Source organism: Periplaneta americana, chromosome 6 (genome assembly GCF_040183065.1).
Source record: "Periplaneta americana isolate PAMFEO1 chromosome 6, P.americana_PAMFEO1_priV1, whole genome shotgun sequence".
NCBI classification, from domain to species: Eukaryota; Metazoa; Arthropoda; class Insecta; order Blattodea; family Blattidae; genus Periplaneta; species Periplaneta americana.
In genome coordinates, this window is record NC_091122.1 from 8,184,281 (window position 1) to 8,211,777 (window position 27,497).

At 35.9% G+C, this 27,497-nt stretch overlaps 1 protein-coding gene across 1 annotated transcript in view; it reads left to right on the forward strand.

The window, feature by feature from the left end:
* The first annotated feature begins 2,354 nt into the window (after positions 1 to 2,354).
* Positions 2,355 to 27,497, forward strand: part of LOC138702153 (uncharacterized) — a 42,339-nt gene continuing 17,196 nt past the window's right edge. The window contains exons 1-4 of the mRNA XM_069829759.1: positions 2,355 to 2,547; positions 13,094 to 13,161; positions 17,983 to 18,010; positions 21,408 to 21,436. Of these exons, the coding sequence (XP_069685860.1) occupies positions 2,355 to 2,547; positions 13,094 to 13,161; positions 17,983 to 18,010; positions 21,408 to 21,436 (318 nt within the window). The remainder of the gene's footprint in view (positions 2,548 to 13,093; positions 13,162 to 17,982; positions 18,011 to 21,407; positions 21,437 to 27,497) is intronic.

Below are 27,497 nucleotides of genomic sequence, written 5' to 3' on the forward strand. Positions count from 1 at the left end.
CACTGTGGTCACACTAATTTGGATTAAGGTTAAATCCAGAGAAATCGCAAGCAATCGTAATGGGACATAATCGTCTACGAAGTACTCTTGATAGTGGTACTATACCACATATAACATTGAATGGGATTATTGTTAAATACAGTGAAACAGTTAAAAATCTTGGCATTTTTATGGATAGCGATCTAAATTGGAACACCCAAGTAACACACACTTGCAAAAAAAGATTTTCTCAACTTCACTCTTTGTTTCATATGAAAGAATTTCTACCACTTAGTCTAAAAAAGAATCTTATTCAGACGCTTGTAATGCCCCATTTTGATTATTGCGATTCCTTACTAACTAATGTAAGTTCACTCTTAGCTGAGAGACTACAACGTGTTCATAATGTGTGCATACGATTCATCTGCAATACTCGTAAATTTGACCATATAACACCTTCCCTCCAGTTACTTTCATGGGTGCATCTGAAGGAACGAAGAACAATACATTCACTGTCTCTTCTATTTAGAATCATGCATACTTCTACTCCGAATTATCTCTCATCGCGCTTTCAATTTCTTACAACTCTTCGAAACCGACATCAAGCACTTCTTTCTATCCCTCATCATAGAACGTCTCTATACTCATCCTCCTACACTGTAGAAATACCTCGTCTCTGGAATTCGCTACCTAATGATGTCAGGGACTGCCGGACTTTATCACAATTCAAAATTAAATTGGAAAATTTTGTCTTGTTTAATGCTTTTAGATATTGCTAGAAGTGTTGATTTGTGTTTTTTTTTACTCCAGATTAAAATCGCAAGTTTCTTGTTTATGTTAGTTAATTAGGATAGAATTAATTATACTTAATCACTCATTTAAAGTTTGTGTGACTGCAACCTGTGTATATTTTTGTGTGACTTTACTTCGTTTATAGTGTTTTTTTTCCTTTTTATTTCTGTTATTGTATTTGTATTCCTGGTGTTGTGGAAGAGAAGGCCTGATGGCCTTAACTACACCAGAAAAATAAAGAAATAAATAAATAAATAAATAAATAAATAAATAAATAAATAAATAAATAAATAAATAACTCCTGTTCCTCTCTCAAAGTGAGAATCCAAGTTCCACAATCATACAGAACAACCGCTATATAATTTCCAACTTTCAGTTTTTTTGAAAGCAGATTAGATGATAAAAGCTTCTCAACCGAATAATAACACGCATTTTCCATATTTATTCTGCGTTTAATTTCCTCACGAGTGTCATTTATATTTGTTACTGTTGTTCCAATATATCTTAATTTTTTTATGTTTTTAAAGGATAAATTTCCAATTGTTATATTCTATTTCGTACTATGTTCTAGTCACGACACACACTCATATAATTTGCTTTTTGTGGGATTTACTTCCAAACCGAACTCATTATTTGCTTCAAGTAAAATTCGTCCACATCAACACAAAAGTAATGCCTATCTGGAGAACTAACAGTTTATAATATAGTAAGTATTACAAATAATCGAATTACAAACTAAGTGGATCCCTTCGGTTAACCTTGGTTGCACTCTCTTCTCCAGATACATAGAAAATGAAATGGTCATATTCCAACGACTCTTTGGCACAATGAAAACAATGTTAATCACGAAAGTGAGGCGAGAAACCGTGTTAAAATTTTACAAAATACTGGCAATTCCAACGCTTCTGGATCAGAAACTGATCACAAACAATAATATTACATTCAAAATCGTAATTACTTCTGCCGGGAAGTTAGAAGGAGGATGGCAATGGCAAAGGAAGCTTTAATAGAAAAAGGAGCATCTTCTGCTGACATCTGGCAAAGAGACTGAGGAAGAGATTAGTGAAGTGCTTTCTGTGATGTGTAGCATTGTATGGGGCAGAAACATAGACATTACGACAAAATGAAGAGAAGCGACTAGAAGCATTTGAAATGTGGATATGGAGAAGAATGGAGCGTGTAAAATGGACAGACAGAATAAGAAACGAAGTTGTGTTGGAAAGAGTGGCTGAAGAAAGAATGATGCTGAAACTGATCAGGAAGAGAAAAATGAATTGGCTGGGTCACTGGATGGGAATAAACTCCCTACTGACGGATGCAATGGTGAACGGGAAGAGAGTTCAGTGTAGAAGAAGATATCAGATGATAGACGACATTAAGATATATGGATCGTATAACCTACGCAGACTAAAAGGAATACAAAAAATTGAAAAGACTGGAGAATGCTGGATTTGCAGTGAAAGACCTGACCTTGGGCACTATGAATGACTTACTCCATAATCACAGATTGATCCTTAACACGTCACATTACAATGAAATAAATGTGTCGTGTATTACACAATCTACGTCCAAGTACCTTTACCATGCCTTTGATAGGTAGGTTAGCAGGTTACCGGCCTCGTGTCCTTGGAGACCGTATAAAAGAAGTCGGTGGAGCTCTTCGTTTTCACTGTGACGGCGTACCATTGACAGCAGACCAGGTGCCTTACTACAAGACAATGAGAACATCGCTGTTGATCTTCGTGCTCGCTGCATTCGTGCCCTTCTTCTTCGTTGGTAAGTTCAACACTTCATTGCTTGGCTCATTGTTACCGTCACCAAATCTTCCACATTTCGCTGGCTGGTGCACGAAATTATAAATATAAAAATTCATTGCGCTTATGCTATTCCATTAGGGCTAGGTTATCTGATTCTCGCACTTCGCTGTTCGAAGACATCTTCTCTTCCCAGTTCTCTGTTCAGTTTTCTTTCCTTCCTTCATTTCCATTTCTTGATTATCATCATTCTTGGTATCTCATCCTTTCTCTATCTGTTCGACTTCCTTCTGCATCACAGTCTCATTATCACCGTATTCAGCATTTCGTTTTTCATTTTTTTTTCATACCGTCCGTATCATGATAAGTTCCGGCAACGGTTACCCACAACACAGATTCTGGGTAATTGTCACACGAAATTGTATGACGTCACGCTCTTGAAGTATGAGTGTTACAGTCAGTTTAAAATATTAAGGCTATCATAACTAAAAAAAAAAAAAAAAGCTGGACTTTTATGTAGTATAGCGAAATATGTGTGTAAATATACAGTGTGGTAACTGAGAACACGCACCATAGGAATTTCAATGCTAAAATGTGTTTTTGTTATATTAGCTCCCCTAACTATTATAGGAGAAAATGTAATGGAGGGTTTTGTAGAGAAAAAAATTCTCCATTAAATCTTACTATTAAAACAACTTTTGGCTTGGAATAAAAAAAATCTAAAAAATAATGCAAAATACTGGTGCGACAGAAACTGCACAATTTTTTATCCACGTTAATCACAGTTAGCCATGGCCTAGTAAAAACAATTGAATGCAGGGATATTGTTGTTTATGGTTCATTTCTTAATCTGAGGACAGGTATTTCAGGAAAAAAAAAGTTCAAATTAACAAATGGTATTGTACTGGAAAGAGCACCTAACAAATATCAGACGAGAATTTTATAACAGACTTTGTTATTGCTTAGCAAGTAAATGGAGGTCTATTTGAAAATGTATTGTGATTTACTAATTTACCAAGAAATAATGTAAACATTGGTATTTTCATCGTTAAGGCCCATTCACAATGAAAATTAAACATGACCGTAACATAAACACAGAAGTTTGCGCCCAGGCTACCAAATGGGATCATTCACAATGATTCACATAACCATTGACATAAACATTACCGTAAGATGTTAACATGAAAGTTTACAAACTCCAAACTTTCATGCTTATGCTTACGTGATTTGCAAACAGAACACAATCGTGGAGCGCTGAAGTATACGACAGGATATGAGGAAATGGCGCCGTTGTTATGTTTCCATGGTTACCAAGTATATTTGCGGTTATGTTTATGTTCCCATCGTGAATGATGGCATGACTTCTTGATTTTACCGTAACGTTTATATTCTTAAGTTAACGCTTACGTTATGTCTAATTTTCATTGTGAATGAGCCTTTAATCTGTAGAAATTGAATTGACATTGACGTCACATTCATTTGTTTCCTCTTTTAATTTTATCGTAACTAGCTGGATCCTAGAACATTTTGTTTTAAACACAAATATCTGTTACCCATTACTGCAATTAGTTTATCATTAAAGATGATTACAATTACTTTTTAATTTTAATTAACTCCAAACACACTCGTAATCAAAATATTAATTTAATACAACAAATGAGGAGTCCACTGCAAAAAGAGAGAATTTTGAATTTACTTCATTCTGCAGGAAATGAAATTTAAACTATGACATTCCCCCTTTTTTGTGTGGTATACCAATTCGTCAACACGATGTAGATCTGGAACTACCGTCTTTCTTGCAGTGCAACAAAGTGTATTGTATTCTACGCCCCTTGATCTATAGTACTGAACCTTCATCTCATTTTTTCACAAGTTTACGACATTCCCTCTTTTTACAGTGCACTCTTCAAACCGATATAGAATTTTTTTCTCTACAAACAACTTTAATGACAATTTTTTCCATAATAATTAGGGGAGCTAATACAACAAAAATATAAATTTTACCATTGAAATCCCTACGGTGTGTGTTCCAAGTCACCAATCGGTATACTAAAATACAACCACTGAAATATGTAGTTAAATATGTAAATTCATAAAAAAATATCTAATATTATACAAGGCAAACCAATCATTTTAAGCAACATTTATAATGCTTACAAAATGATGGCATAGGCATTGTTGAATTACATGTATCTTGTTGCACAATATACAACATAATTATTATATACTTCGCACGAAAACATGACGACCTTCCCTCATACCCTTAATCAGTTAACTGCAGGCACGCGCAAGGAATAAAGCCTTAGCCGAGTTGCCAATTCTTGAAGTCATTGCGATTTGCGAACGTTTTTCAAACTGTGTTCCTTGAAACCGCGATTTTCAGCGAGACTATATTATCTTTGTAAATATACTTTCATTTATAAATTATTAAAACAAAATTGGTATAAAAATGAACAAACTTCTTTTAAAAACACTTTATATTTATATTTTCACTAACATGTTTTGCCTAAATAAACAAAGAAATGCAGAATTATATAATAAGTATTAAATTCTCATGTTATTGAAGTTCCAGAATTTTATACTTAATTAAGGATGTGGCGCTAGTAAAATTTTCGGAAACTGTGATCATTGAATAGCAATATATAGTACAAGAGAGTAAAATTAGATTTTACCCGCTTTGCCTTGGGTGATAATTTTCACAAGCAATTAACATGTTTACTCTAGTGTGCTATACAATATTTTATTCATTACTGGTATGTAAATTTAATTTTAAATTGTAGGACTTTTCTTTGTAATGTGTTGTTGGCGAAGAAGTTCATTTACATTCATTTTAATTAATGCTAATATGTTGGTTGTCATGTAGAGAGTGATTTAAAACATTTAATTCACTGCTGTAAGTTAGAAAACTTTTAAGCACTGCTGTGAATAACGTCATTATTTAGGTTGCTAAGGACGGTGAAATAAAGATCAGTTTAGATACCAGTCATGGATAAATGTATTCCTTTTACATCATTTTTTCATAACACGAAAATCATATTAAAGCACAAAAAAGAATATATTTGTTTCTCTGCCAGTTTAGTTGCTGATTCGATGCAAATTTTCTGTAGGCCTAAGGAACGTTATAAGATACGAAATATGATTGAATTAATTAAGGGGGCATGTACACTTCTTATATTGTACCTTAAAATTCTGTTATGTAAGATATAGGCGTAATATAAAATTTAAATTTCTACATCAACTATTGAAGTTCATTGAGGTAAAACAACCTGTATTAGTTTTTTTTTAGTTATTTAACGACACTGTATCAATTACTAAGTTATTTAGTGTCGATGGGATTGGTGATAGCAAAATGGTATTTGGCGAGATGAGGCCGAGGATTCGCTATAGATTACCTGACATTTGCCTTACTGTTGAGAAAAACCTCGAAAAAAACCCAATCAGATAAATCAGTCAAAGCGGGAACTGAACCCACGCCCGAGTACAACTTCGGATAGGCAATCAACTCAGCCAACTGAGCTACGCCAGTGGCTCTGTATTAGTTCTGAAGTTATGATTTTTAATGTAAAGTGCGGCATTGGCTATAATAGATGTTAAGTGGAAAACGGCATGAGCTTTTTTTTTTTCTTCTTCGCAAACTATATTCCTTAAAAACCCTTTTCCTGGTAATTCCGGAAGTGCTGGATAGAATCGAATGAAATTTTTTAAACATAATGTACAAATCAGGCCAGAATATTTCCAAGTTTATTTGCTGTTGGCGATATCTCTTTCGCATACTGTTCACATGCTGTTCGACGAAGTAAATCACGTATAAAATCGTCTATCTTACCGAATTCTGTTTTAGTTTATTTTCTCTTCAGTTGGTGAATCGTAATTCTTAATTTCTATGCCCCATATATAATTTTTTTTTACCAACTCCGCCGGTTGCGTCCGATGTTAAGTGATTAAGATTTGTACTTATCAAACTGCCTCAACTTTCGATTACTCTATGGATAGAATTTCTAACGTTAGAATAATTTTAACACTTTGTTTTCTTAGCTACGCTCCTCTACAAATAAGATATTCTGTTTTCTTCGACGGTGTTATTTGTTCTTGTCGTGATCTTCAGGTGAATCAGAAGGCCTGGCTGCGGATCATCTGCTCCATCACTCATTAATCATGGCCGGAATAAATAGACATACTGAAGCGCACAACGGTATAAAACAACACGTCGACAAATGTCTAAAGAGATACTGAGAACGGGTGAAACCCAACAGGTAGAGGCAATGACTGCTAGATTTGGCAATGCTGGGATCTATTGTATTTCTGCCACGCGGCTAGGGGTTGAGTAAAGGATGGGGGTTTATGAGGGATTACCAATTCCAAGAAGAGAGGCGTAATGTTTTCGAGTCAAGTATACATTTTTCAAAGTTTTCTGAGACCATCGATTGCCGCTTGTCAAGACAGAATATAAGTTTTTTCTATCCAATGGCAGGTGCTTGATTTCCGTCATTCACCCAGCAGACAGACTATGCTTGTAGGCTGAAAATATACCTTCACGACGCATTATATCACTAGGACATATTTTAACATACGAATTTCCTAGTATAAAGCATCCACTGGCAGACGTTGAATATGCAGCGACCATCGCAATACACATGTTCTTACAGAATCCCTTTCTTGAGTTGGTAGGATCCTACACCTGCGTCAAAAACTCTTGTATCTTTGTATAGCTCAGTTGTTTCTTTTTTATGGGGTACACTTCCCATATTTGCTCCAATTGTAATTTCACGACACGTCCATTTTTCCTTGTTGAAATTTTCACAAAATACAACTTCGTAGTCGATTCTGAAGAAGCTGCTGATCGCAACTAACGATGTTAATGTTGTAGCCAAGGATGATGTGATGGTGCCATAGTGAAAAAGGCTCATATTGACCTGGATCAAATCGTAAGACTACGCCTCAACAGGACCGTCACATCATCATTCAAGCAAGAAGAACACCATTTGCTAAGTTCTGACACTGACGCCTGAAGGGTAGGCACTCACAAGAATCTGGATGTCTCAGAAGATGCCGCGTACACTTAAACAGATCGACATCCTCCCTCAATATAGTCGCCGTTGGCCGCTATGCACGTCTGCCAACGTTGGTGTAGCTGCTGGAAGCACCGCTGAAAGATGTTGGCAGGAAGATGCCGTACGACTTCTCTTGTGGCAGTCATGACCTTTTCGGCCGCATAAAAATTACGCCCTCCTAGGATTGATTTCATGAGGGGAAAGAGAAAAAAAATCGCATGGTGCGATATCAGGTGAGTACGGAGGGTGTGGCAAAACAGCGACCTGTTGCCTTGCAAGTTTCTCTTGGACAAGGATGGAGCGATGTGCAGGGGCGTTGTCGTGTAGCAACAGTCAATTCTTCCTATGCCAAAGCTCAGGACGCTTACGACGAATTGAATTGCTTAAACGGCCAAGAATCTCTTTGTAGAGGATCTTGTCTACAGTTGCACCTTGTGGGATGAATTCTATGTGAACAATTCCATTTGAATAAAAAAAACTGTTAAAGCATCACCTTGCCTTTTTACCCGTCTTGTTGCGGATTTTTCTGTCGTGGAAATAATGGCGTTTTCCAGGTGGCGGATTGTCGCTTCAGTTGCGGACCGTAAAGGAAACACCATGTTTCGTCTCCAGTTATGATCGGTTATAGCAGTTTCGCCTAATTTCTGACAGAACGTGACGTTTGCCCGTTGCTCAAACTGCAACATACTCGAGTTCCGACGCGCGCATTCAAATCACCGTCACAACGAAGACCGTAGTTCTGCTTACAGTGCATGCACTCAACTGTCTCTTGTTGGGTCGAGAGACTAACTGACAAGGTATCATACCATGGCGCCACATATGCGCTATAATGCACCACAACGCCACTATGCGCTCAGTATTAGAACTTAATGACTGTACCACGTATGCAACAAGACCTTCAGAACGCCAGGTATATCAGGGGATAAAAAAAGCATGGACTCAATATCTTCCTTTTCGGCAGCTGTTCTTGCTTTGCCTTGTGGAAAACTTAAATCCAACAGACTGTTTGATAATGATATTGTCCGCCCTTTCAGTCTCTTTTGAAAGGTGACAGTATATCATTTGCGTGATCTTGTGAAATTCTTATACAACTTATCTTCATCCACTCAACTTTTTGTCCTTCAAAATGTTTCCTAAGAGTAGATGTTATGTTGGCAAAACAATAAACATCGTTGCTTCCCCTAGACACAACTTCAAATGCTGTCTCCTTTACTGTGCACGTTTGTATTATGTCTCTCAGCTGATCCGAATGGTAGATGTGCGGATTACATTTCATTTTACTCTCAATGTGTCCAAAACCAGCGTTATTTGGAAGGAAGCTTGAAATTGCGATTTTGTCCACCGCACGAATCTGACCAGAGCACTACTTTATCTTTCTTATTTTCAAGGGGGTTTTAAAATACTGTGAATTTTATTTCAACTCAACAATAGGATTTTATTCTTCCAACAATAATTCCTTTCTACAATTCACCTTAAACGCTCTCGTCAACAATAGGATTTTCATTCAACACGATATTCGTTATAGCACTCCACTGACGACAATGACAATTTACTTGGACTATTACGAACAACAATGAACTGTTAATCTTAACTAATATTTACAAAACACTATTTACAAATCAGAACTATCAGTTCTCAGTTCACAGTTCTTCTAGCTCAGTCACTCGAGTTCACAGTATCTCGAACCACAGACCCTCAGAGACAGTTCACTGTACTCGAACTCAGGTCCCTCCAACTGCAGTCCACTGCACTCGAACTCAGGCCTTCGGATGCTGTCGACTCGAGTCGAACTCCGGTACACAAGACTGGCTTGCTTGCTCTGGCTTACTCACTGACTGGCTGACTAATCAACTGAAAACTGCTCAAGTTCGCTGGCGTTTCTTCTTTTATAGCTAAACTATCGTTGCGAGAAAGTACGAGTTCTGGATAGTTCGCGATATTTCGACGCGTGTCTCCATTCTCGAATCATCTCGCACGCTGCTGCTCCCCTCCTTCACCGCGCGTAGCCATGCCGCAGGAGGCAGATGCGCGCGCACCCCGCCCAACACAAGGCCGACTTAGCCTCTCCTCCGTCGGCCGTGAGATCGAATCTCACGTGGGCGTCACAATACTTAATCAAGTAAGAACCAATTTCATCTGGTCCACGTCCGCCAATTCCTTCATGCCATAAATGCATCGTTCCTTTTGCTGCATCACAATCTGAACACCGAAATTAACACATGAGAGTTATATTTTTATGTAAAACCAAAGAGGTGTTAATTTTGCATTTTCTGAGATACCCACATGTAGGCCTATAGACTTTTACTTTATACATTTATCTGTAGTAATGTCACGAAAGGTCTGAGATCTGCCGATAAATCCACGAGCGAAGCGAGTGGATTCATCTGGCACCTCGAGTGGCATTTATTAGGACTATTTCGTGAATAAAATAAAAATGTAAATAACATATCCCTAAAATTCGATCACAAAATGTTAATAATTGTTTATTAACGAATACTTAACCTATTCAGACATTGTGAAGTTGAAATACTCGTAGATGAATATCGATTACTGCAATAAAGAAATTCGACGTTATTATTCAGTAATGCCAATTGCGAAAAGCGAAATACAGGTTTAACAATGTTAATTATATGTACTGCAGTTTTCTCTTATTATTATAACATAAATATATTTTCATTATCTGCTGAAATCATAATTTAATTTAACAGTAACAGTGGGGACAGCTATATACCAATGCTTATGTATTCACAGCGAGACATGTTGCTACGCAGTGAAGCCATCTCTGTATAGATAGGCCTAGTTAAAACACGAATTTTATTACGCCCTACGGAAGGCAGTGTGATGAAAAGACCTTATTATTACTATGCAAGGTCATTGGGTTTGATATGCGATGATGTTACATAAATTTGAACATCTGACTTTCTATTAAATGTTTCATTTCATTTACAAGATACAATTTTATAGGCTACTTATAGGTTATGTTACCTGTGGGAGCAGGACCAATGTCAGCTGTGTCTTATATCTACCGTTACAATCAGTGCTACGCGAAAGCATTTTCTATAGCTCGACAAACGCATTCTCGCTGTAGTGTGTAACGGAACTAAAGCTGCATCTACACAGTTCAATATTCCAATCGAGTATGCGTGCAATCTGGGAAGAATATTGAAAGAATCAAGTTTAAAAGGTACGTTCAATTAAGATACATGAAGATTTTGTGTGTACATGGTGCGCCGTTTTGAACGTCGTCTTCACTGCGTAAATATATTAATTAATATTAATTATCAATCTTGCATTCATCGCTTTAAAGTTGAAAGAAAAGTTTAACAGTGTAGTTGCATCTTAATGTATTCATGATCATCAATTTACGAGGAAACAGTTGGCGACAACGACTAAACAAAAGAACGACCATGCGATAAATTGATAGCAATAAATCTAATTGCAAAAATTATCGCAAAGTGTGACTGTGATTGGTTGGAATTCAAAATTTCATTACACTTCATTGGTCGAAAATGGAATGACGTCATATAAACGAAATAGTCATTTTAATTTTATTGTATACTTGACAAACAAGGTTCACATACATCACTTAATCATGCTACGAGACAATGAATAAAGAAATGTTTAATAATAACCCTTACGCCAGAGTGAATCAACTCCGTTTGACGCGCTCTCTATCACTGCTAGTGGAAAACCACACAGTAACCTGCATGCTGGGAGAAATAATACTGAAAAGGCATAACCTCGAGTCTTCACTAAAACCGCGCCATTATTCACAGATTTTGTACGTGGTTCATTCTGGCACAAGATTCATAAGGGGTTCCTGTCTTTTCAGTAAATGCTAATATTTTCAAGAAGTAATAAAGCTTACTTTCTTCACTTGTTTCATCAGTCTCAGGTTCATATTCCTTACTAATTCCACCATCAAAATCAATGTCACTGTTACTACTTCCATTACTATGAGGAGAATTATTGCCACCGGTATGAACCAACTTCGACTAGACGCCATTTTTTTTTCAGACATAGTTCACTCTGCCAACTGTACAAATGCAAAATTCCTAGTATACAATAATGCTACCCCATCTTTTTCTCACCAATAAGTTACTATTTGACACAGTTCTGTATGGGATGAGGTAATTAAATATGGACACTTCGCGTCGGTACCTTTGATGCAGCCAGACTGATTTCAATGACCTTCAAGCCAGCTAGAGCGTGAGATTCTGCTTTCTCCCTGGAGTTGGCGCTGACATCACACCAGCTAGCAGTCGACACAGCGGAAATATAACACATATAATTAATAAATCTAGGGATATTATGTACTCAAATAAAATAAATTGGATCCATAAAACAATAAATCCGTCATTAACTGTAATGTCTAGACTCTAGAGTTCCTTTATAATGAGAGTTGAGACGTTGACCCCAACAGCAATTAAAATATGTAATGATTTGATAGCACTGAAAATGGAAAAACTAAACTCTTACGAGAAGTAAAACCATATACCTACACAACAACAAATGGCTTTTCAGGAACCCGAAGGTTCATTGCCGCCCTCACATAAGCCCGCCATCGGTCCCTATCCTGTGCAAGATTAAGCCAGTCTCTATATTCCTTTGCTGTGGTCGTGCCAGAGAATCAGTCCTATTCCGAGGCTTACTGTAGGAATTCGTAACAAGCTGTTTTTACGGTGATGGGTTGTTAGCCCTTCGCCCAATCCCCAAGCTGGAGGACCACCCCTTATCGGCTGTCCACGACTGCTTATTCAATATATTCGCAGCTACCCTCTGTATCTGGAGGCCGTCTCCTCTATCCGCAACCTGAGGACGCGCCATGCCGTGCTGATAGGGACCCACCATACATGGACCATATACCTATATTATATTATATACAAATATTAAACGAATTCGATACTGAATTTTATAATGTATTATATCTGAAATACAAAAAAATTATTATTACAACTAGTTTGCCACTAAGAAATAAGAAAAAGCTGTTAACTGGAATTTATTTGAAGCAAAGCGTTATTGGATTATGCAATAAGGTAGGCGATGTTTGGATCCTGTGTCTCAACTCTATACTCAATTATTATCTTAGCGTATGCTCGATTACACTAACCTCTAGCGCTTGAAAGTGGAACTAAACGCCGGCGCACAGAGAAACAAAACACAGGAAAATTCGCTCAGTATCCATTCTTTATAATCCCTATTCGCTGGCTAAACCAAACAAAACCAATTGCTATCTTGAAAAGTCTATTTTCGGACTCGGGTCACTCTGGTTTCAGGCCCTCCAATTGGAAGGTGATGGGAAGTATCAATACAGAGATGTGGTGGGTGGCGACCCATTACTAAAATAAATAAGACCTGTAGAAATAAATATCATATCATAATATCGTATCCCCACTGAAAGTGTCATGCACGTTCCCCCAATGGAAGCTCACAGATCCCATACGAACCAGGTAATTAAATACCCACCAATCGCTCTACGTACTATCACTGTGTTTACAAAGTTTTTTTTTTTTTCAGAAGCGGCAAGTGACACCACAACTAAAGAGCCTAAACCCGGTGAAGTCACAGGACAATTAGTGGGTTTAGTAAGTATGAAGAATAATTTTTTAAATTACATACTAAGAGAAACTTTTAAGTATTGGCAAAAAACAAAATCATGCTGTTTATTATAGAAGCATTTTCTGTTAACATCCTGGATGCCAGGCCGTTTTTGAAACTGTAGGCAATTTCCTTATAGAGCAGCCGTGGCGAAAATGTGACTCGCGAGCACATTGTGGCTCGCAATGATAGCTGTGCATTTCTTTTGTTTCCTACCTTCCCCAACCCGCACCCTCTCACTCACTGGAGTAAAACTCCGTTCCATTTGTATTTGTCTCTGACCTGCGAGTGGCATATAATCCAATGTCTCTCTCGAAACCATGTACCTCTACAAAAACGAAAGTTTCAAGTAGGATGGGAGGACGCATTTTTTTGCTGCCAATATGATGAGAATATTAAATTTATGATTTGTTCACGAGTATTACTAGGAAACGGTTGTATAACATAAAACGACATTATACTACAAGTCACTCATGAAATATTAAGAGGTTAAGTGTTGTTATTATTATTATTATTATTATTATTATTATTATTATTATTATTATTATTATTATCTCTGTACATCGATCCTTTTTCAGCAGATGTACGAATAATGCGGTTAGAACTTCAATTTAAACTCTCAGATTTACAATGTGATGTCAAATGAAAGCTAGATGTAAAGACTTGACAAATGTTGAACTTTTCAAATCTTTGCCAAAAAATAAATATCCGAAGCTTCGTTCTTTCGCTTGCTCTGTTGAAGCCATGTTCACCACAACTTACGTTTGTGAAAAATTATTTTCAACAACGAAAATAGTAAAAACCAAATTTAGATCACGACTGACAGACAAATACCTTCGTGATCAACTACGACTGGCAGTAAGTGACATAATTCCTGATTTTGAAACTTTGTCGCAAAGATATTCTGAAGACAATTTTAGGTTGTGATAATGTGTCCTATGTTTTCTTGTTCATTTCTTTCTTCGTTACACGTACTAAACATTAGTTTGTAACCTTTTACTCTATAAAATTATATTTAAGTGCTTGATGTAAGGAAAATGAAAATCGGTTAATAAGTCAGACAGTTACTTCACTTCCCCTTCGGGTGTCCGCCTCCCTCCACAGGTGCTATGCACGTTGCAGGTTACAGTGGCTCGGCGCAAGATCGCAGTTTCGCCACGGCTGTACTTTTCTGAAGAGCCAATGGGACAACTGTGTGGTTAAGAAATTTATAAACAACACAATTCTCCTCGGTATCGGACAGAACCTCAATCAGAGGACATACTGTATGTTTTATCAGTGTTTCCTAATAACCCGCACTGAATCCTTAGCGACTACAACTGGCACAGTATATACTTCGCTCCCTATTCTTTCCTCCTAGTGAACAAAGTACTGCACATCTTTTGCCTCCATGAAGGAAAATTATGTCCATGGCTGAAGTACACACAGTTCGGAGTCCACGCGTATTATATTTATTTTCTTCTTTAACAATTTTGTTCGATACTCGTTTATAAGTTACCATCAATAAAAAATACCCGTTGCATTTATATATTTAAAAACGCAATGCGATTATACATTTTTTTTCTTGGCGTCAAAATGAAGAAAACTACATTTATCCATGACCATAACGAAAGCATGCCTTTACTAAATACTTTTGCGTTTGTAAAGTAGGCTTTTATTCAACATTACTTTATTCCACTAGTGAGATAAAGACTTTACCTCACAGTTTGAACTTTATCTCACAGTTCATTAGTATTTTCCTAGTACCCGGGCACACACGTATACTTTTCAACTATTACTCAAGAAGTTAATATATTAGTTACTAGATGTCACTACCTCTACTTCTTTATTACCATTTCTTAAATATACATACACTCAATCTCCTTCTCTTTTCTCTATCTGCTACGTCGTAATTTGTGCATTACATCCATATCTAATACGCATGTTTTTAAAATTTTGTAATAATTTAATAAGAAAGAAGTGCGCACAAACGTGCAATTTAGTTTGGTATGAGTTACTTCTCTTTACTATATTCCACCAGTGACTTCGTTCTATTCACACATTTACTAAAATGATATTTTGGACACACAGTTTGCACCTTTCGGGATGCGAGGAGACTTGAACCTGCGAAGTTGGGTTTATAGGATTTTAAAACAACACGCGTTAGCCAACTGAGCTAAACAGACACGATGATTAATTACGTTTTAATATTCCTCTTAAGTTTACAGAAGTAAAATGAGAAATTATTTTAATCACAATAGTCCCGTGAACACTTCTAAATAATCCCTGAAACTTCAAAAAGACCAAAATACACGTTTAAGGTGAAAAATATATATTAAAATTATATAATTAATTATAATTTGTTATTTATCCAACGCCTTTGTCCAATATTCTTTTGAGAAGATTAACTCCGTACGTAGATGAAATTATTGGGGATCATCAGTGCGGTTTTCGGCGTAATAGATCGACTATTGATCAGATTGTTTGTATTCGACAGGTAATGGAGAAAAAATGGGAGTATAAGGGTACAGTACATCAGTTATTCATAGATTTCAAAAAGGCTTATGACTCGGTTAAGAGGGAAGTATTATATGATATTCTTATTGAATTTGGTATTCCCAAGAAACTAGTTCGATTAATTAAAATGTGTCTCAGTGAAACATACAGCAGAGTCCGTATAGGCCAGTTTCTATCTGATGCTTTTCCAATTCACTGCGGGCAAAGCAGGGAGATGCACTATCACCTTTACTTTTTAACTTCGCTCTAGAATATGCCATTAGGAAAGTTCAGGATAACAGGCAGGGTTTGGAATTGAACGGGTTACATCAGCTTCTTGTCTATGCGGATGACGTGAATATGTTAGGATAAAATACACAAACGATTAGGGAAAACACGGAAATTTTACTTGAAGCAAGTAGAGCGATCGGTTTGGAAGTAAATCCCGAAAAGACAAAGTATATGATTATGTCTCGTGACCAGAATATTGTACGAAATGGAAATATAAATATTGGAGATTTATCCTTCGAAGAGGTGGAAAAATTCAAATCTCTTGGACCAACAGTAACAAATATAAATTACACTCGGGAGGAAATTAAACGCAGAATAAATATGGGAAATGCGTGTTATTATTCGGTTGAGAAGCTGTTATCATCCAGTCTGCTGTCGAAAAATCTGAAAGTTAGAATTTATAAAACAGTTATATTACCAGTTCTTCTGTATGGTTGTGAAACTTGGACTCTCACTCTGAGAGAGGAACATATGTTCAGGGTGTTTGAGAATAAGGTGCTAAGGAAAATATTTGGGGCTAAGCGGGATGAAGTTACAGGAGAATGGAGAAAGTTACACAACACAGAACTGCACGCATTGTATTCTTCACCTGACATAATTAGGAACATTAAATCCAGACGTTTGAGATGGGCAGGGCATGTAGCACGTATGGGCGAATCCAGAAATGCATATAGAGTGTTAGTTGGGAGACCGGAGGGAAAAAGACCTTTAGGGAGGCCGAGACGTAGATGGGAGGATAATATTAAAATGGATTTGAGGGAGGTGGGGTATGATTGGATTAATCTTGCACAGGATAGGGACCGCTGGCGGGCTTATGTGAGGGCGGCAATGAACCTTCGGGTTCCTTAAAAGCCATTTGTAAATAAGTAAGTATTTATCCAACGCCTTGGATACCATTCTTCACTAATCATGGCCTCCTACATCATGACCTACCTAGTACACGTATTGATTCTAAAATCCATGCCATGGTATGGTGATTACATGAGGGCTTATTTTCAACATATTTTCTTTTATAAAACAGAATTTTTCGTTATGGCCATGGATAAAATTACGTATGGTACTTGTGAGCGTGATCTTTCCACTCGTGCAATAAAGATGCACTTACCTCACAAGTACCATAAATAACTATTCTCCACTTGCTGTAAAAATTAAGAGAACCTGTTTACACATCAGTATGAACGAAGTTTTCAGCTTCACAACAAACCACGATTTTAATCAATCCGATAAAGAATTTGGAAGTTGTAACAATTGGAAATTGTCAATTTTAACATAATACGACAAATATGAACATTTTTAATTTGAAAACTGTTACTTTCTGATGTCTCAAACTTAGCATAAAGCATTGTGTCGTAATTATTTACACACACAAACTTTCGTTTTTTTATTTTCTTTATATTTCGGATGCTCTCAGATAGAAAACCCCATACGTGGAATCATCATTACTTCATCTGTCAGTGTCCCATCGCTTGTTCAGAACACCCACAGATCGATATTAAGCAACAATCATGATTCAAATATTACGTCAGGCCGGGGTCCACAATGATGATGCTTATGTCTGAGGCTGAAGTTTCCCTCATAATTTCCAAAGATTTTCCAGTGCTCATAATAAAACACTTCCGTGAAGACTAAACCTCTTATTTGGCCAACGCTTCAGCTTATGTGGTCTTGTGGTTATCCGGTTGGTCACGGTTCCACTGCACGTCAATGTATTGCTGCTATTCTCTGTTTAGGGCGTATTTGCTACGGATCCCTGAACACAGATTTTTATATTTTGTTCTCTATTTCCTTCGTCATACATTCCGACAAAAGACTTGTACAAATATCTACAATCTGTGCTAAAGATACATTCATTTACAAAGAAAAAATCTAATGGACGGGAAATAACTTACTGGTAAACTTGGCTCGACAGGGCTCCCATTCACGGACTTAAGAGCTTATACTCCAAACACAATAATCCTACCTTTTCTTCCCACCAAGTCATCATAATGACTAATTTCTCCACGCCTTAAAAACTTATCTGAATTTTCTTCATTTATTTGCAGCTTGAAAAGGTGATTTGGGACGTAAAAGGTAAGCAATAACAACATTATTACTCTCAGAAACTATATTTTTTTCTAGTACGAAACATCACGTCCAAGACTACACTGAAAATTATCACAGGATAAGTAATTTAGGTAAGGATTATTTACGAAATCCTAGCTGCGAATACGAATTATAGTAAATAAACAAGATTCACCAAGGTAGCAAAATATACAAATTCTTTTAATTAGACTACATTTTGAGAGTTTCATATAAATTCGTCCCCTTTTAACATATGCTCTTACTTGAAACACGTCAACAAATCACGGTCACAACACGAGAAGATACAACATTTCGCTCCCCCTCATTGAACCAAAATGTAAGACTGAAGCAGGTCTAAGGCACAGTTGTAATTACGGTCCAACATTGTATAATGATTTTATAAAGAGGAATCCTAAACTAAAATTATTAAACAATATATTAATCAAAAAACAAGTGCTTGAACTGTTTTTAAAATTATAATCATGTAAATTCTTATCCTTTATTTATTTTTTTATTTGTATTCTTAACTTAGAATGTTTATGTATAGGTTATGTACCGTTTGTTTGTTTTTGTTTTGTTTTCTTATTATTTTAATAAATTTTTATATGTAATTATAGTTAACAGTTTAATCAGAGTTCTGATGATGATTATTATTTTTTTTCTCTTCTATCCAGTTTTCATTATTGGTCACACCCGACATCAAGCATCTTGCTTTATCGGGTGTGACCCAGTTACATTGTATTTATAGAATAATTTGTAATATGTAATATTGACTATGAGATTGGTAATCAATTTCGAATTTTTAAGAATATTCACAAACGAGTATTACAATAGTAAAATCTTTGTTATTGTATTGTATGTAACTGCAATTAAATGTATTAAATGTATTTTTTATTATTATTATTATTATTATTATTATTATTATTATTATTATTATTGTTATTATTATTATTATTATTATTATTATTATTATTAAAAAGAGAGAATAGAGAATAAACGTTGTAAAAATGAAATAATGCGATTTGCACCTATGCTGAAAGATAATAGTACATTATGCAACGAGCCTATAATGGTAGTAATTAAGTCGCCAGTATGTTTGTTTATGAAACGAGCGCAATCGAGTTTCATAATTTTCATACGAGCGTCTTAATTACCATTATAGGCAAGTTCCATACGACTTTTTATGCTCGACCATATTTCTAACTTGAAATTATTCATAAGTATTCATGTTATGGTTATGTAAGTGAGGAGCGGAACTGGCCTTCTAAATTGTGAGATGTGCGCAGACGCGAAAGTATTGATTTTTTTCCGAGGAACGAATGTCATTGACCTTGATATAATCTAGAGAATAACATGAACATTAGTCTTGATATAACCTGGAAATTGATTTAGAATTGAAAAACGAGATGCCAAATTGAATTTATTTGAATATTATTTACAATTAACGCTAATTATTATAGTAACAGAACATAACCTTCTGCGACAGTATTGGATTTCCAGCCTCCGTGACTTTTCGCTAATTGTCTTTCGATTGCATATCCGAGAATAATCGATACTTGCGCTTTTATAATGCTACAATGGTGATTTCTGATTGGCTGAACAACTGAACTATAATGAATAGGTGTACTTTAATGAGGTGCATTAAACGGCTACTACCAGGTGTATAATTACTAGATTTCGGCATGGTCGAGCATAAATTCGTTTTCTGTATTACACACGGAAGACCTCCCCGGAATAAAAGTGTAACCAATAAACCTATAATACATGTTTCAAGAGAAAATAAAATATTTCAGGGACATATTTCGTTAGACCAATGTTTACTGGCAGAGCTGACTAATTGAGGCATTGACATGGGAAAGGTCGTAACTGCCAAAAATTCGAATTTTTAGGTTTTTCATTGAGAAGGTAGTAAATGGCCATGCCAATGGCACAGAGAAAGTTGTATGTCCGTATGGAATGAAACGAAGTTGGAAACGTAGTCACTAGATGTTGTAAGTTGTATGTGCACAGCTGTTGGCACGGTGAAGGTAGTAACTCCTTTTACAACATCAGAGTGTGTCTAGACAAATATGGGCTGATAACTGTGCAGGGCAGAATAAGAATCGGATGATTCTAATGGACCTGATTTACATTATTGCCAAGAAACATTTTGATTCAGTGGACTTGAAATTCCTGGTTTCAGAACATTCCTACATGCCATGTGATAGGGAATTTGGCATCATAGAGAAAATAAAAAAAAAAGATGCAAGACCATGGTTCCAGAAGAGGTAAGGCCTAATAATGTAATAATGATGAAGGATGAGGATTTCTTCGACTTTTCTGCAGAATGTGACAAGTTTTTGAATACAACTCCTATCAAAATCAGCACCCTCAACTGGATTAGACTCTCAAGAGCTGATTTTCCTCTAATAAAAACAAGACAGTCATTTAATGACCTTGAAATGTGGACAGAGCACAGGATTTTTAAGAAAGGATAGTCATTAACGTCAATCACTAACTTGCAGTGCTTGCAACGCCTTGAAAGAAGACCACAGTCGTCCCTGATGCCGAAAAGAGAGAATTGTTATCTATGTTAGACTTCCTCGATGAAAAGTGTCATGTATTTTACCGAAAAATTTGTGCATAATGTATAAATAACGTTAATTCTCAGTTTGGCTAAGGATGATTTCAATGTTGTATTTTCATAAAATAGGATTTCACAGATAAATCTGTGCCAGACTTTTCAAATTTCATATATAACACAAACATGAGTGTATGCCTTTCATTTAAAGCAGTTTCTGTAATAATGTAAGTGAGAAAGTGTTCATAAATTTGTTTTTTGCTTCCCCTGAAAAATTTTGTTTTTGGCAGTTACTACCTTTCCCATGTCAGCGCCTCAATTGAGGATGCAACTTTACTGAGCTATTGGATGCATTTTCAATTAGTTTATGGCCGTTTTCAACAACAGCTTTGGATCACTCTTAACACTCGTACAGTTTCAACTCATCACAGGTTATAAGGAACAGAACCAGAGAAAACGGAAAAACAGAAAGATGAGAGGAAGTAAGCCATCTATATAAAAGAAATAACACTTAAATCAGAAAGGAACAAACTACAGGCCATCTATGAAGAGTAAGAAGTACTAGAACAAACAGAGAAAAGGAAAGAAATGGAAAGGAAAAACTGACGTGCCGAAATATAAACGGCACAATCGTTCCTTGCAAAAATAATTTAAACTGAATAAGTTCTAATAAATTCTATTAATCCCTTCCTAAACGCTATAATTGAAACATTTTCCATTATTGAACATTGATTTTGCACTTGCGAGAATCTATGTCAGATTTTTTTTATTTATATTGCATATTTTAAAGTTTTTATTGTATATAATTCTGAGCAACAGTAATAACATATTTAATTTCTTTTCCAGACCCTGAAGAAAATTCTAAACTGGGGCAAGTAAGTATTGGTTCTACATCGACAGTTATTTATGAATTCATCAGAGATAGAATTCGTAGTGGATGAGTGAATAATCTCCCAGCTGAAGGCGGAGTAGCGTAGCGGATGTACTGTGTGTCGCAGCCAGCTATCACGGCTCAGGTGATTCTGAGTCAAACCCAGTACGATACTACTTGCACTTTTCAAGTCGGAAGCGAATTACAGAACAGCCAATAGACACTAATATTGGTGGAACCTTGCCGCTTCATGCATAGAGAATGCCTACTCTTTTTCTTTCGTTCTTTATGATTGGACATTGCTCGCGAGGCTCTCAAGGACAAACGGCTTTCATTTGAAAAGCGCTTCAGTCTTCTCACGTGTTCGTCATCATAATTTTAGCTAGGCTTGCCTCTTTTTTTCGATGGCCAGACCCAAACCGTACCCTTATACTTAGGCATCCTTTGACACATTGTCCATTCTATGAATGCGGATGATTGTCCCAAGGCACTCGTGAATCCGATGCTGACAGGTAAGTCATTCTGCCTCAGCCCTAACAGATACAGGTCTCATCCTCAAAAGAGTACCGGATAAGTAAAGCCCGGACAAATATCCCGTTGCTTGCAATGTGTGCGCGTTGCGAGTATAGCTTGTTTGGGAGGAGGTAAAATGGAACTCTTTTATAATACAGACTAGAGTAAATAAATGTAGTTTACATTGTAATAACCAAAGCTCGGAACTTGGGGACTCGTGTGTCGTGCGCTTGAGTAAGGTTACAGGCATAACGTACACAAAGCTCACGCTGCAAGAGCTCAGGGACAGTCGTTTGTACTAAGAAAGTGGTCACATCGAATGGCAAGAAGACGAACGAATAAACTGTGCCACGTCGAAGCCAATGACATTAAGACAATTACAGGTAAACGGTCTGTTTGAGGAATTAGAAAATACGTGTTATTCGAATGGGTGTTATGGAAGTTTGAAAATGCATTTCTTAAATTTTAGGTACAGAATTTCGTGGAGGAATTCTGAGGAGATACATTACTTTCTTCTAATGCAGAGTTTATATCTTGTAAGTTGTGCCACACATAAACTAGAGCTGGAAACGGGCATTCATTGAAAGACATTGCAGTCCTTTAAATTGATGGAGAATTTGTCCATAGCCATGGATCAAGTCGTAGAGGGATCTTCCCTAGTAGTGATACACTAATTGAAAACTATTTGCGAGAAAAATTTAGGATATACTTATTTTTCTCAGATACGAGATCTGCTGAAAATCGAACAGGAAACAGTGACAGTGAAAATATTAAGTATTTTATTTAGGCCCAAGACTTTATAATAAAATTTCAAACCATTTTCCAAATTTGAAATTTTTTAAAATTGAAACTTTTAAAAAAGAATTTTGTAAAATTATCCATGATATATTATAGTAACAAATGTACTTTTTTTACCTTTTATTTCTATCGACTATATTCATGTTTTTATTGAATATCACTGGCTTCTGTCGGATTGTCAATTTATATTAAATGTGTATTTTTCTCTCGTTTTCTCTTTCTTCTTTATTCTTGCTCTTGTGTTGTATTTATTGGTTTGAATTAAGTTAATTACTGTATTTAGTAAACTGTCCTTGTAAATTTTATGTTATATTATTCACTAAGACCACACCGTACACGAGCCTGACTCTTACGGTAGTGGCTAGAAACATTTTTATTTTATAAATGCAATTTGTACTCACTAGGTAGCTAGTTAAAATAAATAAAATAAAAAAATTAAAGTTTGCTCCCGTCATTTCATGTGTTCTGGAAATAAGTTTCCTTCGTTTCAAATCATGTTTAACTAACAGACGAAGAATTTATGGGTTCGAAAATCTTCGAATGCATGTAGTCATACACTGTAATGAAATGTACAGAGCAGAACTGTAAATTTGATGTATTTTGCATATTTATTTATATATATATGCTATAAAATTAGATGTTTCAACCTATCATAATATTATCATTATGTTGTTCCAGCCAGGAACCACTTTTATAGCAGACCTGACAGTACCTTTGTGCTGGAAGCGGGAGTTTGTTGACATTGAAGTCCGGTCGCTTAGCCACGTTCAAAGACACAAGTCCCCAACTTCCGAGCTTTGGTAACAACCATTAGTTCTGTATATCTAAAAATATAACAAATTAGAACATATGAAGATACCTATTATATAAAACTGGTTTGTAGTCTACAGCTGTCAAAAAAAGTGGCCGCACTCGTGAACAGCGAATATTTTCTAAGTCCACTTCGGATGACGGTGATGTTACACGATGCATACGCTTATAGAAGCAGTTCCGGAACTAAGATGTTTAAGCAGGAGTCATTCACACCTCCAAGATCTTGCGAATAATTTTGCAGAGCAGAAAGAATTACAAATAAAATTCAGGTGAGACAAGTGGCCAACAAGGATAATAACGGAGTACTGAGCAAAGATGGAGGAATAGGCTTGGGCTTGTTCACTTTTTCCATCTATCGGATCTATCCTTTGCGATGTCTCTCAAGTTCTGGTTGGGGGTCCCGTACGTACTAGCACAGACGCTGGGTGAATTGGGAGAACTTGAAGTCATTGTGATGTCGGAAACGAAATTCAATTAGAACAAATTTTTAATCTATAGCCTACGTCTTTTTTTTTTTTTTTTTTTTGAAGAGACAAAATGCGTCAACAATTGTTGACAAAAAAAAAACACAGCCTTAATGATGGATAAACATTTTATAATGACATGTTTTCGAAGTACCTAAAATAAAAAACTGTAACATTATATAAATTCAAATTAAAAATAAAACAAATATGTAGAATACGTAAATATTAAAGTTACTATCACATTTATGACTGATATACGTATTTCAATTATCTTATGATGTGGTGATATTTAATTTTAATTCATTTTATTCTCAGTTTACTCTTTTATTATCAACTAGCCGTACCCGTGCGCTCCGCTGCACCTGTTAGAAATAAATATAAAGTAATTACATAATTAAAATAGGACGTTTGATCCAGGGAACAACTTTTACAACAGCGCAAGATAATCTGCTTCGCTCATTACCCAATTCTTTTTGCATTGCATTTATTGCATATATATTTTATGTATTTTAACACGATTCAATTGAGCATAGTTAAAATTTGAATTATAAAATAATGGATTGCTAAGCTAACGTACTATTACTGCATACTAAATCAATACACTCTCGTTGTTCGTTAATTCTCTGAGATTAAAATGAGTGTACATAAATATTATTTTAAGAAATACAGAAAACGAATGTACAAAATAGCCTATCAAATTTTCTGTGCATAAGAAGCTATTTTAATCTTACCTGTCCTCGATTTACTCAGACGTTACTGTAATAACATTATAGCATTATGTCCATCTAGAGAAACTACACTTTCCAATGGTGAAATAATAATTAATTATACAAATCGGTTAATTTAGCTTCTGATATTACTTCATACAAAAACAGAAACATTCTCTGTAGGCAATATTTAATAGCTTTCGATTGTTGCTGTCCAAGGCCCCTTATAGACGATCTCATTTGTTCTTAATTCATTGCACCGTCTTAGATTGCGTTATTTTAATTTTAAAACTCATTTATCTCATTAAATATCAGTCCTATCAAACTTTTGTAAAGAATAAAACTTATCGGAAATCATTTTTAAAGAAACTTTTGTTATGTAACATTTTTCACAAAAATCAATAATAAGCGAGATATTTCAATTTATTTAATTCAGGCCCCCTTATAAGCCCCTTTTAAATAAAGTATTTTGAATGCCATATGGCCTGAAATCTAAGTTACAACGAACTTAATTTATATTCCAATTTTCATATAAATCGGTTCAGCCATTATCGCGTGAAAATGTAACAAACATCCAGACAGACAAAGAAACAAAAATGTCAAAAATGCGATTTTCGGTTTCAAGGTGGTTAATTATACATGTTAACACCAATTATTTTTGGAAAATCGAAAATTACCAGAAAAAATTTGGCTACACATTTATTATTAGTAGACTTCGTTGAATTGCCACACGCAGCATGCAATCAGATTGCCGATATACGGTAGTATAGAGGAGGTGAGCGACCGCCCGGTCTCGTAGTACAAGCAGTTCATGTTAAGAGTTGTGACCGGTCCAAATAGATAGAGCAGCTACAGCTGATGTATACCTAAGTAAGCACATGTTTTTGCATTACTGTGGTTGGAATAGTCAAAGCTTAACATTTGTTCAATGCAGACAAGAATTCAATCAAACATACTACAATGAGAATGTTGCTTTCCAAACAATTGCCCCTGGAATATCCTTACCCCCGCAACCAGTCTTGACCCTTGGAAAACGTGGTTGGATGCTGTTAATTATTATGCAAAATATTACGGCAAAGTAATGAAGGTAATTGATGCATTGGATAGCACAGACAGTTCCGCTGTTGCAGCTGTAAAATCATTACCTTCTGAACAGCTATTGGAAGATATTCTGTTCACTGATTCTAATTTTAAAATCGTGTCCAAAAGCATCACCCTGTTAGAATTGTTTAATCTACAACTCTCAGAAGCCCTTAATATAGTGTATAAAATATCACAAACTGTTATCCAAAATAATAATTCACTAATTTCAGAAAAAATAAAATGTAAGTTGAGAAACATTATTGCTAAAAATTCTGCCTATTCACAACTTCTTATTATAAATGATGTACTATCAGGTCACGACAAAACGTCTGAAGTTGGTGTACTGAAAAGTTCTTCAAATATGCACGTATTACATCGTGTGTTGTTGAACGTACATTTTCCCAATATAAAAACTGTTTAAGTGACCATCGGAGGAGGTTACTTTGCAGTCGCTCAAAATATACGTAACTCTTCACTTCAATGTACATATTCAAGAATGATGTGAGTATACTACATTACATTTTAAGAGTTAATATATCTCACTACAAAATAATTGTGTATTTACATGTTTAGACGTTTCCTACTTCAATGATCACCCATTATATTTCTTGAATGCAGGATACAGGTTTTATTGTAACCGCAGTATACTGCTCAGTGTTTACATCAGAGGCACACTCCATCCGTTGCATGCCCCCTTCTCATACAGTCTATACCGCGTGCGCAGTAAACCTTGCGATTCTCGTGGCAATTCCACGAAGCCTAATTATTAGTATAGATTTAACCTAGAAAAAATTAAATCTGACACGAGTAGTACATTGTATCTATCAAACATAATACTTACGTCTGCCCTTCAAGCGAAGGTAACCCTCCCCCCTTGCTGAACCTATATTACTGTAATTGCAAGTTATCTTGAACCTTCTGAGCGGGGACAGAGGGGCAGAGGGAAGGAAGCGAGTAACATGGGTGGAGCCAACTGAGTTGTTTGCGCATGCTCCGCAGCATAATCTCTTGTCAAGAAACATAGAGCTATTTCCTTCAGTGCGTACCAGTAGTGTTACCATGGAGCAGCAACCACAGGGTAGTAATTATGGTGAAATCACACCACCGCGGAGAAAAGTAACGCTGTTATCCATAGCCGAGAAAGAGAAATTATCGCAAATATAATAAAATTATGCGTTGCGAGGAGGAAAAATTAAACAAATATTTGCTGGAACCTCTTGATAAGGAATATGAGAGAGAGGCTAAATACTCTGGCAAAAGTATTAGTTCCGTGAAGAGAATTAAAAATAATATTGAATAACAGCCCAATGAACCTCACACTAGTCCAGGAAAGAATAGGTATGTAATGTTAGAAATTATTGCTATAATAGTTACGTACAATAGTGTGTGTATTGAGAGCGACATAATGAATTACTGTTGCAAGTTATTATTTTCTTATAGTTCTACTAAACATAACATTTCATTCCAGAATTAGACTTGTGTAAAGTTGAAGTGGACGACTTCGATCAACATGTTATTCGGGATACAATCGAAGAATTCTATCGTGTTCAGAAAGTAGTACCTACGATTAAGAAGATAATTCCGAATGGATGATGCCATTGACGAAATAATTTATTTTGGAACAAGCGATTATGGCAGCAATGCTAGGGATATGGATTGTGTATAATTGTAAATTAATGTAAATTCA